General features: G+C 38.8%; 1 protein-coding gene across 2 annotated transcripts in view; it reads left to right on the top strand.

The window, feature by feature from the left end:
* LOC122813701 (nuclear factor 7, ovary-like) overlaps positions 1-12,100 on the top strand; it is a 181,163-nt gene that overhangs the window by 78,428 nt on the left and 90,635 nt on the right. For both annotated transcript variants that reach the window (XM_044086154.1, XM_044086155.1), the window contains exons 4-5: positions 3,957-3,979; positions 4,652-4,785. In XM_044086154.1, coding sequence (XP_043942089.1) covers positions 3,957-3,979; positions 4,652-4,785 — 157 coding nt within the window. The remainder of the gene's footprint in view (positions 1-3,956; positions 3,980-4,651; positions 4,786-12,100) is intronic.

The following is a 12,100-nucleotide window of genomic DNA, read 5'->3' as shown; positions in this document are numbered from 1 at the left end:
TGTGATGACTGCAACTGTGAATGCACTCAAACATCTACATTTATGGCAAGTGTACACAACTGTACTTTAATTCTAATCCTACTGTTTCTGATAAGGATGGAAAAGATTATTTGTAAGTACGGGAAAAAAGTATATGCTTCTGCAACTTTGATTTTCAGAATTTTGAAGGGTCAGGCTAATGTATTAAAGTTTACTCTGACTAATTTTGAAAGTTTGAGGAATGTTTTGTCTGCAGTTTCTTCTTGTGAGGAAAAATCTGTTTTAAATAATGTTCTTTTATTATACAAGTCACTACTCATTCTTTATATTATGTGTAGGACTCTTTTGATATTTGTACTGATTTGAGGATGTTTGCCTGGCTGCATTCTCAGAACCTCTCAATGTGAAAATTTTAGTTTTTGGTTCATCTGCTGCAGAGGTGATAAGATTTTTCAGCCGTCCTTTTCCACATTTGCTAAGGGATTTTCTAACCCCTCATACAATGTTGTCAAAAAACAAACATTCTCAACAAAATGCACGTAAAGAATCCTTTAAAAGGGAATGGCAAGTGGGGATCAAAGAAGAATTCAGGAACCCTTAAAACCCAAGGGTAGTTCAAAAAGTCAGACTAACTGTATAAGGAACCCTTTTCCCTCCTCTCACTCTGGCAGTCCTCTTTCATTTCCAGAAAGTCTGAATCTCCACTTTTCTGTTTGGCAACAGATAATGTCTGACAAATGGGTTCTGAGGATCCTTCAAGGCATGGGAAGAAATCCCTCCTTTTCAGGTGCTTAGTCCTCATCTACCAGACCAGACTCTTATTTCCATCTGTTCTTCATCGCATGCTGTTCCAAGGAGTGATAGAACTATTTCCTTGTTCCCAGGTTGGGAAAGGTATTTATTCAGTCATGTTCTCAGTGCCAAAGAAAGAAACTGTTGGAGACCAGTGTAGGATCTTTCTTTCCTGAACCTGTTTATGAATGTGCCCAAGTTCAAAATTATGTCACTTGACAGTCTTGTTACCTCTCTTTCCTCATTCAAGTTTCCTGGTAATGCTAGATTAAAAAGATGCTTGTCATCACATTTTATTAATGTAGACTTGAGGTGTTTCTTAATGTGATCCAGACACACCTTTATCAGTTCTCTGCCTTATCCTTTGGACTATGCGCGGCACCAAGAGTGTTCACAAAGTGTCTAGTTCCAGTTATAGCTTATACAACTTGCTTATCTTTGCAGAGTCTTTTCCAAGTGTCAGGAATCTCTCACTTGAGGGAGAGATCTCTCATACAAGCTGGGATTCCAAGAGAACGTTCAAAAGTCCTTTTTGACTCCTTCACACAGAATTTTCTTCCTGGGAGTGTTGTCAAGATACCTCAGTTCAAAGGGCTTTTCTTCCACAGGGGAAAAAATAGATTTTTATCTAGATCTGTTTCTAAGGTTTTTTCATAGATTTCGGTCTCTGTGAAGGAATACCTCAGGATTTTGGGTCTCGAGGCATCTAGTTGGTTCCCCTTCAGGAAATTTGCCTTTTTTACCCACTGTAGTGTGATTTCAGAGTTGGTATATATAAGTGGGGGGGGGGCACAACCCCCACCTGGATGGGTTTGATATACTGTGGTGTGTGTTACAGTATGAATGTTGGTCCACTGTCTCTTTTCCCTAAAATATTCAATGATTGAACATTTTCTGAAGCGACCGTTCGATGTTTTACATTCGCTGAACATAGGTTCAATGCTTTTCTCATTCGATTTGGTAAACATAAACCCGGAAGAAGGATGCCTTTCCATTTCCTTGGACAGGGATATGTTTTTCCACCTTTTTCTCTAACATCCAGGGTACTTTTGAAGATTCAGAAGGAAGCTGCTAAGATCATTGTGGTGGCTACCTTCTGGCCCAAACAACAGTGGTTCTTCCTTCTTTTGGAAATAGCCATGGGTAGTTATCACAAGCTTCCTCATAGAATGGCTCTACTCACAGAAGATCAAGGGGTTTTGATACACACCAACCCCAATCAACTTCAACTGACTGTTTCGATGATAAGGTCTTAATTCCCTTTAGGCACCTGTTTTCTGAGGATGTGCAGCAGGTACTAATGGCGGCAAGAAATCCTGCTAAGTCATATATTTGCAAATAGAAAAGGTTTTCTATTTGGTGCTAAGAAGATAACCAGTACCCATTCAGGGATAGTTGTTCTCTGGTTTTACAATATTTGTGCGAGTTACTATACTACTGCCTTTCTTATTTCTCCATCAAGGTTAATTTATTGGCTATTTTAACATGTCTTCCCATGGATCCTCCTGTTGCAATGCAGTCTCATGTCAAAATGTTTTTGAAAGGGGTTTTCCATAAGAGGCCTTCAAGAAAACCAGTGTCCCCTCCTTGGGCTCTTAATTTTGTATTGGAAAAGCTAGCACTAAATCCTTTTGAACCAGCTAATCTGGCTGACTTGAAGTTTTTAACATGGAAAACAGCTTTACTGATTGCTCTGATCTCTGTAAGAAGAGTATCTGAGTTCTCATTTTCCACAGAGACATGGTTTCTTTAGGCATAAAAGAAGGACTAGCTCTGAAATCTGATATCTAAGTTCGCTGTAAGCCAAACTATCCATCTCTCTGTTTTTTTTTTCCTGTACCTAAAAATGAGGGAGAAAATGGTACCCAATATCTTGAATGTCCACAGATAACTCTGGCACTATTTTGACAGAATTAAATCTTTCAGATCAATTGTTAATTTCTTGTTGAAGTAATAGGAGGGACAACATCTGTTCAAACAAACTATTTCCAAATGGCTGCCTAAGGCTATTACCCTTTGTGTTATACTCAACCACAACAAAACTATTTCAGGCAGGATCAAGGCCCATTTTACCAGGTCCTTGATTTCATCTGTGGCTTTTTTGGAAAGGGTTGGATTCTAGAAACATTCTAGAACCAGCAGCTTGGTCATGTGTAAATATTTTTATAAAGCACTATAAGCTGGATTCTTTCTTTAGGTCAAAATTAGACGTACCCTTTCCATGGTTACTAAATTGTAAACATAGTGAACATTTGCTCATGTTAGTTAATTCATATAATCCACATTGTGATAAATTTTGCGCAAGCTGTTTTGGCTGCAGTCAAGTATAGTATCTGTTCTTAGCTTAAAGAATTATGTGTACGTTTCTCCAAGACCTTTGTACAGCTTAACTGATTAAGATGTCTGTAGAACTTTATTGAAGATACTCCCACTTTCATTTATTTTTCAACTATTCTCCCACAGTCTTTTTTAGTAGTTCTGTTATCTGTGTGTAAGTAAACTATAGATCTTGATGATTTAATTAGTTGTTCTACCCAGCTTTAATTCACTGTTTATGTTCAGGCCTGCCTCTAGGGCTTTATTCCTCATTTTTAAACCCTGTTGATTTTATCTTAAATATAAACTGATAATTGTGGTGGCTTGATTTGTACAACTTCCATTGAAATGCTGAGGCATAGATTCCATGACATCCAAAGCATCTGTTACGTGATTATTGAATGTAAAACTACTGTTCTGTCTAACCTACCTAAAGTAGAACTTTGGATTCTTAGAATTATAATGCAGATAGCCGTCTTTCATTAGCGCTGTCATCTTTTACCTTATTATCTCCAGTAACTATACAACAAAAGATGCACTGATTCTTTAATGTATGAACAGATTCACAGGATACCATTGCTTTGTTTTCATGAAGAATGTTAATGGTTCTACTGTAATTTGAATTATTATGATAACTTGCCAATACTGGAAAAGGTCAAGATCACTTAACAGTAGAGCGAGGAACTAAAATACAGGTTGAGGCAGAGCTTATTAATTAAAAAGACTGAGTAGATTGTTGAATTTAAAGAAGCTGTTTTTATTCATAATGTGTTAAGAGTTGCTTGAAATTAATTACTGCACAGATTGCTTGTTAAGTTGCGAAAATCAGTATTTAATTTTTTTCTCCCTTTCTCTCATTTTTAATGCAGGGAATCAAAGACTTTTCTGACACGTATGTATAAGTTTTATGTTTCTCTCTTTCTCTCTCTCTCTCTTTTCCCTGCAGCCCCTTTTTAGTATATAGTAGTTATAGACCTTTACAGGTATCTTCATGTCTTCTTTCAGAGAAGCTGTCCCTCCAGAATGAAGCCATCCTGTTGCTTCTGTAGCATTGTTTTGAATAATAAACTTGAAGTTATGGCCACATGTGAAAGTGATTTTTGCTTGTTTTATTTTATTTAAGGCTGGAAGTATCCTTGCTGCCACCATTTCAGAGGTGTTCTTCTCTCCCACTGGGGGATTCTGTTCTTCATGTATGCTGCTGTGCTTTATTGGTGAGGACTTTTTCCCAGAATCCTTATCCTTCCTGTGTCCTCAGCAGCAGTCTACACTCCATTTCAGTAGCTGTAGATCAGCATAGTTTAAATTTGAGCATTCCATGATAGAACCCTTGACTCAGATGTTTCTGGATGCATCAGACATTAAGACTATAGTGGTGTCCAGATTCAAAACAAGTATGCACGTTAATATCCCAAACTGTTAATCAGCCCTCTCCCGGCAAAAATTAACCCGTTTAGATTCCCCTTGCTGAGCATTCCAGTGGTCTTTCAGGTTATTTGCTACTGTACATAGGTGAAGATTGTCCAGTTGTTGACAGCACAAATATGTTTTTCCATCTCTATAGGTCCTGTAGTGAGAGGTTGCAGGTAAACCATAAGCTGACATGTGGTTTGGTGTCAAATGCAGAGTTTCTGGGAGAATTCCGAGGTCCTTTACTGTATGCTACCTGGAAAGAAATGAAATCTGTTGTCTCCCCAGGTGAGAATATATTTCTTCTGTGTGAATTTCTTTGGGAATGTGCAGCATTTTGTACTGATGTGATTTAAATAGTGAAGTCTTAGAAACTAGTAACTTCTCCTGATGTTGAATAGGTTAGCATTCAGGGGAGGTGGAGACACTACTGTGGTGTACAGTGTAAAGCCCTGACTGTGGCCTGAGTGACCTGGCTTTGATTTATCAACACTGGTGTCGATGGTGCTGGGAGCGCCACAGTGGTGTAGCAGTTAGCATTGTCTCCACACAGCAAGAGGTTCTTTGGTTCAGTTCTCTGCTGGAGTTCCTTCTTTGCGGAGTCTGCTTTTCCTTCCTGTGGCTCAGTGAGCTTTAAAGACATGCAGGTAGGTGCTTGTGGGTGTGCCTTCCTTGAAAGTTTGGCACCGGGCTGACAACTCGGCACCGTAAAAAAACACTGCCAGTCAGTCTGCAGACTGGTGATCCGCTGTGGCAACCCTTAACCGGGAAAAGCCAAAAGACATTGGTGTTTAAGGGCAGGATGGATGAGTATACCCATGCTGGGGTGAAGAGGGAAGGGGGCACATGCCACTGTTTTATTTCCTCTGGGGGAGACTGGGGAAACAACCATTAAGTGCTGCCTGAGGGTGAATGGGGTGTCCTTCAGATATCATTTCCTTCATGGAAGCAAAACACAGTCCATTGCATGTTCCTTACCTGTGGTGTTACTGGACATGTGCTGGAAGAGGGAAGCAAAATAGAAATACATCTTTGGCAGAAGTGCGATTCTGTCTATGATGCCTTATTCTCCTTGCTGGCCACAACTCTGATTTGGAGGAAGTACTGGTAGTTGTATCTAGCAATGATGGTCAGGTGTGCAGATGAAAAGAGTGTTTAAAAAAAATCAGAGGTGTACATCCTTATTTGGTTAGCAGCCCTAGGAAATTATCAGTTTTGAGAGTTTCAGTGACGCTCTGTCTGTTTATTCATTTTCTCGTTTATGAACTGAGTGTTTTGAGCAGTTTTCTGTCTTATTGTAGGAAAATAGATGGCATATTACATTCAAATAAGTTATTGATTTAGAGTATGCAAAGTTTTTCCAACTGTCAAATGATACTATCCTACTTTATTTTTTTCAAATTCTAAAAGTATTATTGATTTATGTGTGTTCATTTTACCCAGTTTGATTCTCAGCTGGGGTGCCTTCTATGCCAAGTCTGCATGACCTTCCTGTGTTCGTGTTGGTTTCCATCCGGTGCTCTGGTTTCCTCCCAAATTCCAAAGACATGCAGTAGGTGGATTGTGCACTCTAAATTGCACTCTAAATTGGCCGTATGTGTGAATGTGTATGGAAGAACTACTGTGGCAGGGCTAACCATCCAGCAGTGTCAACCTTGGCTGTAGATGACTGCACTGCGCAAGTGACACCCCATCCCAATATGCAAAAATGGGTAAAGGGGGGTTGTGAATGGATGGTCTTTTCATATTTTATAAGCTAGTTAGTAGGCTAGACTGAAGACCATTTTTCAGCTACAGATTAGGGCAGGGTCAGACATAACCATAAGTACATTAAAATTGTTTCACAAGACCCAGAGTGTAGATTTATAATCCTCTGTTTCCTGGTTCATAAAGAACATGGAAGAGCAAATTGTTTGAAATACATAATCAGGTACAGATATTAACAAAACAGTAATGTTGCTTATATAACAAAATGTAGGTGACTAGTTTTAAGACAGCAGCACCATGGTTCAAGATAGTAAGGAGGTTCACAAGGCTTTAAAGCCAGTGCCATAGAGAGCAATGCTGTAGGAAGAAACACGTGTATGTCAGAGCATTAAGGCAGTGTAAGGCACACTTCTGAATTTAACAAAAAGTCTCATTTCTACTTAATGCAAAGCAAAAAGCTCAATAGCCATCAATGTGTTACTTCCTAGATGAGTACAGTATGCCGATCTCCCTGTTCTCTCCTAATAGTACACGCTTCTTAAAAATCGCTGAAAACAAATTACTGTGATCATATGACGTTACTAGGCGGTTTGCCCTGAGGCCCTTATAAGCCTAGCCAAGTGTTTAACCCATGTTTAGACAAGTCAGTACCCAATGCCCCTGAAACATGTAAAGCAATGCCAGTTTTGAAGTCAGTGTGATATTCGCACTTGCTCTTTGAGGAGGTATAGATACACACACAAAGCAAGTGGGCCAGAGTGAGATTAGAGCCCCTACCTATCTGGACTTACACACTACAGATCACAGTACTTATCACACACGCCACGTCTTAAGTCTTAAGTAATGTTACTCTTTCAAGTAATACCAAACATCATTATATTGCCACTGAAAATGTGCATTATCTGCCTGTTACACCTAAGGCCACTTTTCTCCTCAAAACCCTGATGTATGAAGGCTACTGCCCACTGTTAAAACAATGCACGTGCGTATTATCAAAATAACTACTTGTTGAGAAGTCAGGCAGGCAGATACTGCTCTTTCTTAGAACTCTATGGGCTCTTGATTTTTGTATTAACAATTTGCATTGTGCATTTTTACATGTTTATTTATTTGTTTACCAGGTTAGAGTACTGATCAGTATTGACCAATTTTACACTCCGTCCAGGAGAAATGCAAAACATTTCCCAAAACAAAGAATACAGAAATGTAAACAGTAACAGAGTAGTTCAGACTAATTACATAGAAATAACTGGATAGATATATTTGTACAATCAGAGTGGAAGGTACAATGTTTACGTTAGTTTCTAAAGTGAGTCAATCTTCAGTGAATCTTGACAGGAGAAGAGACTTGGAAAGGAGATAGGTTAGGTGAGGGTCTATATCACCAAACTGAAAAGTCATGTAATCGAACGGCATTTCACATCGAACTGCTGTTCATCGAGGTGTTTATAGTGAGATTGTGGTACAGTGAAGATTGGAAAATTTGCCCTTTCCTCACAGTAGTGCCATCTCGAAATTGAGCCTAGTTTAAACTATCCGGAACCTGTGGAGTACCCACCCCTTAGGAGGTCTGAGAGGCTCTAGAACAAGTATTCCAACAGTTACTACTGGAGGGGCAGGGGCAACAACACGGGTTGGACCAGGAGGAAAGGCAACAGGAAGTATTAAATGAAACACTAGACTTAAACCTTCAGTCTTTTTTACACAAGAGGGGCCTATATGTACCTGCAGGGGATACAACATATTTAATTATAATAGTCTGGACATTAATGAGACTTTTCTAAGGGATTCAGTTTTGTCCCCAAGCGGAAGTCAGACATTAGTAGAGTAATTATTGATCTTAAAATGTTTCTGCGGAAGAAAAATTTTGAAATAATGATGGGTGAAACAAAACATAGACTGGCCTATGAAGGTCTTAAGAGAAAAAGTATTTTTAACCCTCCGCCCACCCTCAGTTGAAAAATTTTCAGTTGATGGTAGAGAAAGAACTTAGGATGGCTAAACTGAACAACAGATTTTCACCTAATCTCACCACTGAGGAGTACAGTCTATTGAATTACATTAGGCACAATAAGTATGTAAGGGTTATGAAACCAGACTAGGGGGGTACGGTTTTCATGGACACCACTATTTACAATGCAAAAATGCTAGATATTCTTGGGGAACCAGGAAAGTATACCAGGGCATCCAAGAATGAAATCAGTATTACCCACCAGCTTTGAATGATTTAATGTTTGAAGGTTTGATTGATACAGGTACTCTTGAATTTTTAACCAATGACAAACCCCAGGTTCCCTCTATATTTGGGATATCCAAAGTATATAAGGACACAAATGATCCTCCACTTAGGCCTTTAGTGACGGCTGAAAGATCCATTACTGCCCCCTTAGCAAAATACCTTGATGTAAAGTTGAAACGCATCCCTCAACGAGACCAATTTGTTTTAAGGGATTCGTGGGACATGTTAAGGTGTATTGAGTCAGAATTCCTACATCCCCAACTGTTTCAATGAATTTTGAACATGTGTTGAGTTGATGGATCTGTTGCTTAACAATAATTTTTTGTTTTTTGAGGACAAATTTTTCCATCAAATTAGTGGGGTTGCTATGGGTGCTAGATGCGCTCCAGTATAGGCTAACCTTGCCCTTATGCACTGGGAGTGAAAATATGTGTTGAGTCCCCATTCAAAGATTGTTGGTTCATCTACAGACGGTTTAGTTTTTGGATGACATAGTCATCTTTTGGAAGGATACAGAGGATAGACGGAAGGAATTTTTGGATTATGCTTCCAAGAGCACAATTTTTTTTTAAGTTTACCTATCATTGTGCTAGAGAACTTAAATTATTTAGATATCACTATTGTAAAAACATCAAGTGGCTTTAAATCAACATTTTTTAGGAAAGATACATATTCTGACTCTTTCCTCCACTTTAAAAGTGCCCACCCTTTTAGTCAGAAAAAAGGTATAGTGAAAGGTCAGCTGGTGAGAGCTAGTTATATGACCTCCGAGGACAGTGACTTTGACTTAGAGGTATTGAAGTTAAAAGAAATGTTCACTGAGAGGGGTTATCCTAGCGGATTGATAGAACAGTTTGCTAAGGATGTGAAAGAGGGCAGGCAAAGTAGACTTTGCCCTCTAATAGGTATGGACAGTGTGGTAATAGGGAGGTCCATTGGGCCAAGTACTGATACTGCACTTGTAAGTAAGAATTACGAGTCTTCCTTTACCACTGATTTTAGTGGGGACGCAATTGTTATTAGAGATATTTTGAATAGTGATTGGGGTCGATTCTCCTTAAAGGAGTCGAGGATACTTCTCTCACTTGTACTTTTAGAAAGGGTCTAAATATTAAAAATTTGATAGAAACTTTTCAAATAGGACTAATCATTGTAAATTAGGGACATATAAATGTGGTAGATGCCCCCAGTGTCCTCTGATAGCACAAGGTGAAGTGGTGACTTTAGAAGCATGTAGCAAATGTATAGCTGCAACCAGCCATTCTTCATGTGACTCTATGGGTCTGGTATACATAGCTAAGTGTGGATCCTGTCCCGCTTTCTGTATTGATAAAATGGAGAGAAAGCTAAAGAGACGAATATATGAGCACACTAGGGACATTCGCAACCAAAATGTTAACAATGCCCTATATAAACACACTTCGGTTTGTGATCAGGCTGTTTTTTTCTTTTTATGTGTTAGAATAATTTCCCTGTGATGTGAGAGGTGGTCAGTGGGACACAAGAATTGAGTACCGTGAGTTATATTGGCAGGATATCCTTGAAGCCTACAGGGAACCTGGATTAAATGAGAATGTTTCTCTTTTACCTGCCCTGAAGTTAAGGGCAGCAAGATTGTAATGTGCAGATTGTGTAATACGTATATATATTTTAAAAAAAAAAATCTGTTTTTACAATTTTAATAAAATAATTATACATTTAGTAATATTTGGAACAATAAGGTTTAAGGTTGCACTACATGTTTTTAAATGAGAATAGATGACCGTTTACTTCAGTGCTTTGTTTGCATGGAGTCTAATATGCTTCTTTTTGTTCTGTCTCTTTAAATGTTCCTTATGTTGCTAATAGTTTTAAGTCTACTAATTATTCAATTTGATTGTAGATATAAAAAAAAGGGTGTGATTTTAGTCCTGGTGTTCATTTCTGATGAAGTGTTTTGACGAAAACGTACATAATAAAGTAGTGGCGTTAAATACCAGAAGTGCCTGCCATTTATTCGTTTGGGATTATTTTGTGACTGTGCAACTACTGGAGTTGTTTGCATCCTCTGTCTTTGGAGTGTTCTGAGTGTTTTAGTGACTGAGGATTCCCCTACTTGATTTAAGTCTTAAGTAATGTTACTCTTTAAAATAATACCAAGCATTGTTATATCGCCACTGAAAATGTGCATTCTCTGCCTGTTTACACCTAAGGCCACTTTTCCTACTCAAAACCCGGATGTATGAAGGCTACTGCCCACTTAAATCAGTGCACATGGGTATCATCAAAATAAGTATTTGCTAAGAAGTCAGGCAGGCAGATAGTGCTTTCTTAGACCTCTCTGGGCTCTTCATTTGTATTAATAATTTGTATTTTGCATTTTTACACGTGTTTGCTTGTTTGCTTGTTTGTTTGTTTACCAGGTTTAGAGCACTGATCAGTATTGACCAATTTCAGCCCAGGGGAAGTGCAAAATGTTTAACAAACAAGAAATACAGAAATGTAAACAATAACAGAGTAGTTCAGACTAATTACATAGAAATAACTGGATAGATATATTCTAGTGACTAAGCACAGTGCAATGTACAATCAGAGTGGAAGGTACAATGTTTACGTTAGTTTCTAAAGTGGGTCAATCTTCAGTGAATCTTGACAGAGGAGAAGAGACTTGGAAAGGAGATAGGTTAGGTGAGGGTCTATATCACCAAACTGACAAGTCATGTAATCGAATGGCATTTCACATCGAACTGCTGTTCATCGAGGTGTTTATAGTGAGATTGTGGTACAGTGAAGATTGGAAAATTTGCCCTTTTCCTCACAGTAGTGCGATCTTGGAGTTGGTATATATAATTAGCGGGGGAGGGGGTCACAGACTCCCACAAGAGCAACTTTGATAAATTACATTTTCGATGTAAATGCCATTCTGTTGTAGGTCTTTTCGATTTAGTAATATAGACCCTTTAGGTGATATGTCTTATGTTGACGCAAGAGTATTTGTAATGTAATGTGTCCTAATACTTGATATGGCACATAATTGTCTTTAATTACTTGATTTAAACTATTTTCATTGTGTTTGTTGATATCCACTGAGGCTGCAAGTCATACAAGGGGAGCAGTTATCCACTGAGGCTGAAAGTCATACAAGGGGAGCAGTTATCCACTGAGGCTGAAAGTCATACAAGGGGAGCAGTTAACAAATGAAAATAAAGCTTTAGCTTTAACAAAGATCATCACCAACATGGGGACTCTATGCTCCAGACCAGAAGTGTATCCCTCACTGGTAAGATCAGACCATAAACTAATCTCACTGGATATTCACATCCCGACCCCACCCCCTGCCCAGAAAACCACAGTGAAAAACTTCTCTAAAGCAAATTTCACACTCCTCAAAACCGAGGTGGAATCCTTCAAAGCCCCCAGCCTGTGGAAAATACGGCCCAGACCGCAGAATCCTTTATAAACGCATTCTATGAACACCTTCAGGAATGCATGGATCATGTGATCCCAAATAAAACCAAGACCCAATCCTCTAAAGGCAGACGTCCTGTCTGGTGGACCCCAGCCATAAACAAACTATACAATAGAAGGAGGAAGCTACTAAATGATAGAGCAAAATCCCAAAAAGGGAAGGCATCAGTGATCAGTGTTAGCAAAAAAACTACGGGCACTCATAAAATT

This window comes from Protopterus annectens, chromosome 10.part0 (assembly GCF_019279795.1).
Source record: "Protopterus annectens isolate FY-2018-M chromosome 10.part0, PAN1.0, whole genome shotgun sequence".
Lineage (NCBI taxonomy): Eukaryota > Metazoa > Chordata > Ceratodontiformes > Protopteridae > Protopterus > Protopterus annectens.
Note: the sequence above shows the minus strand (reverse complement) of the source record. Positions and strands in the feature narration are given on the sequence as shown.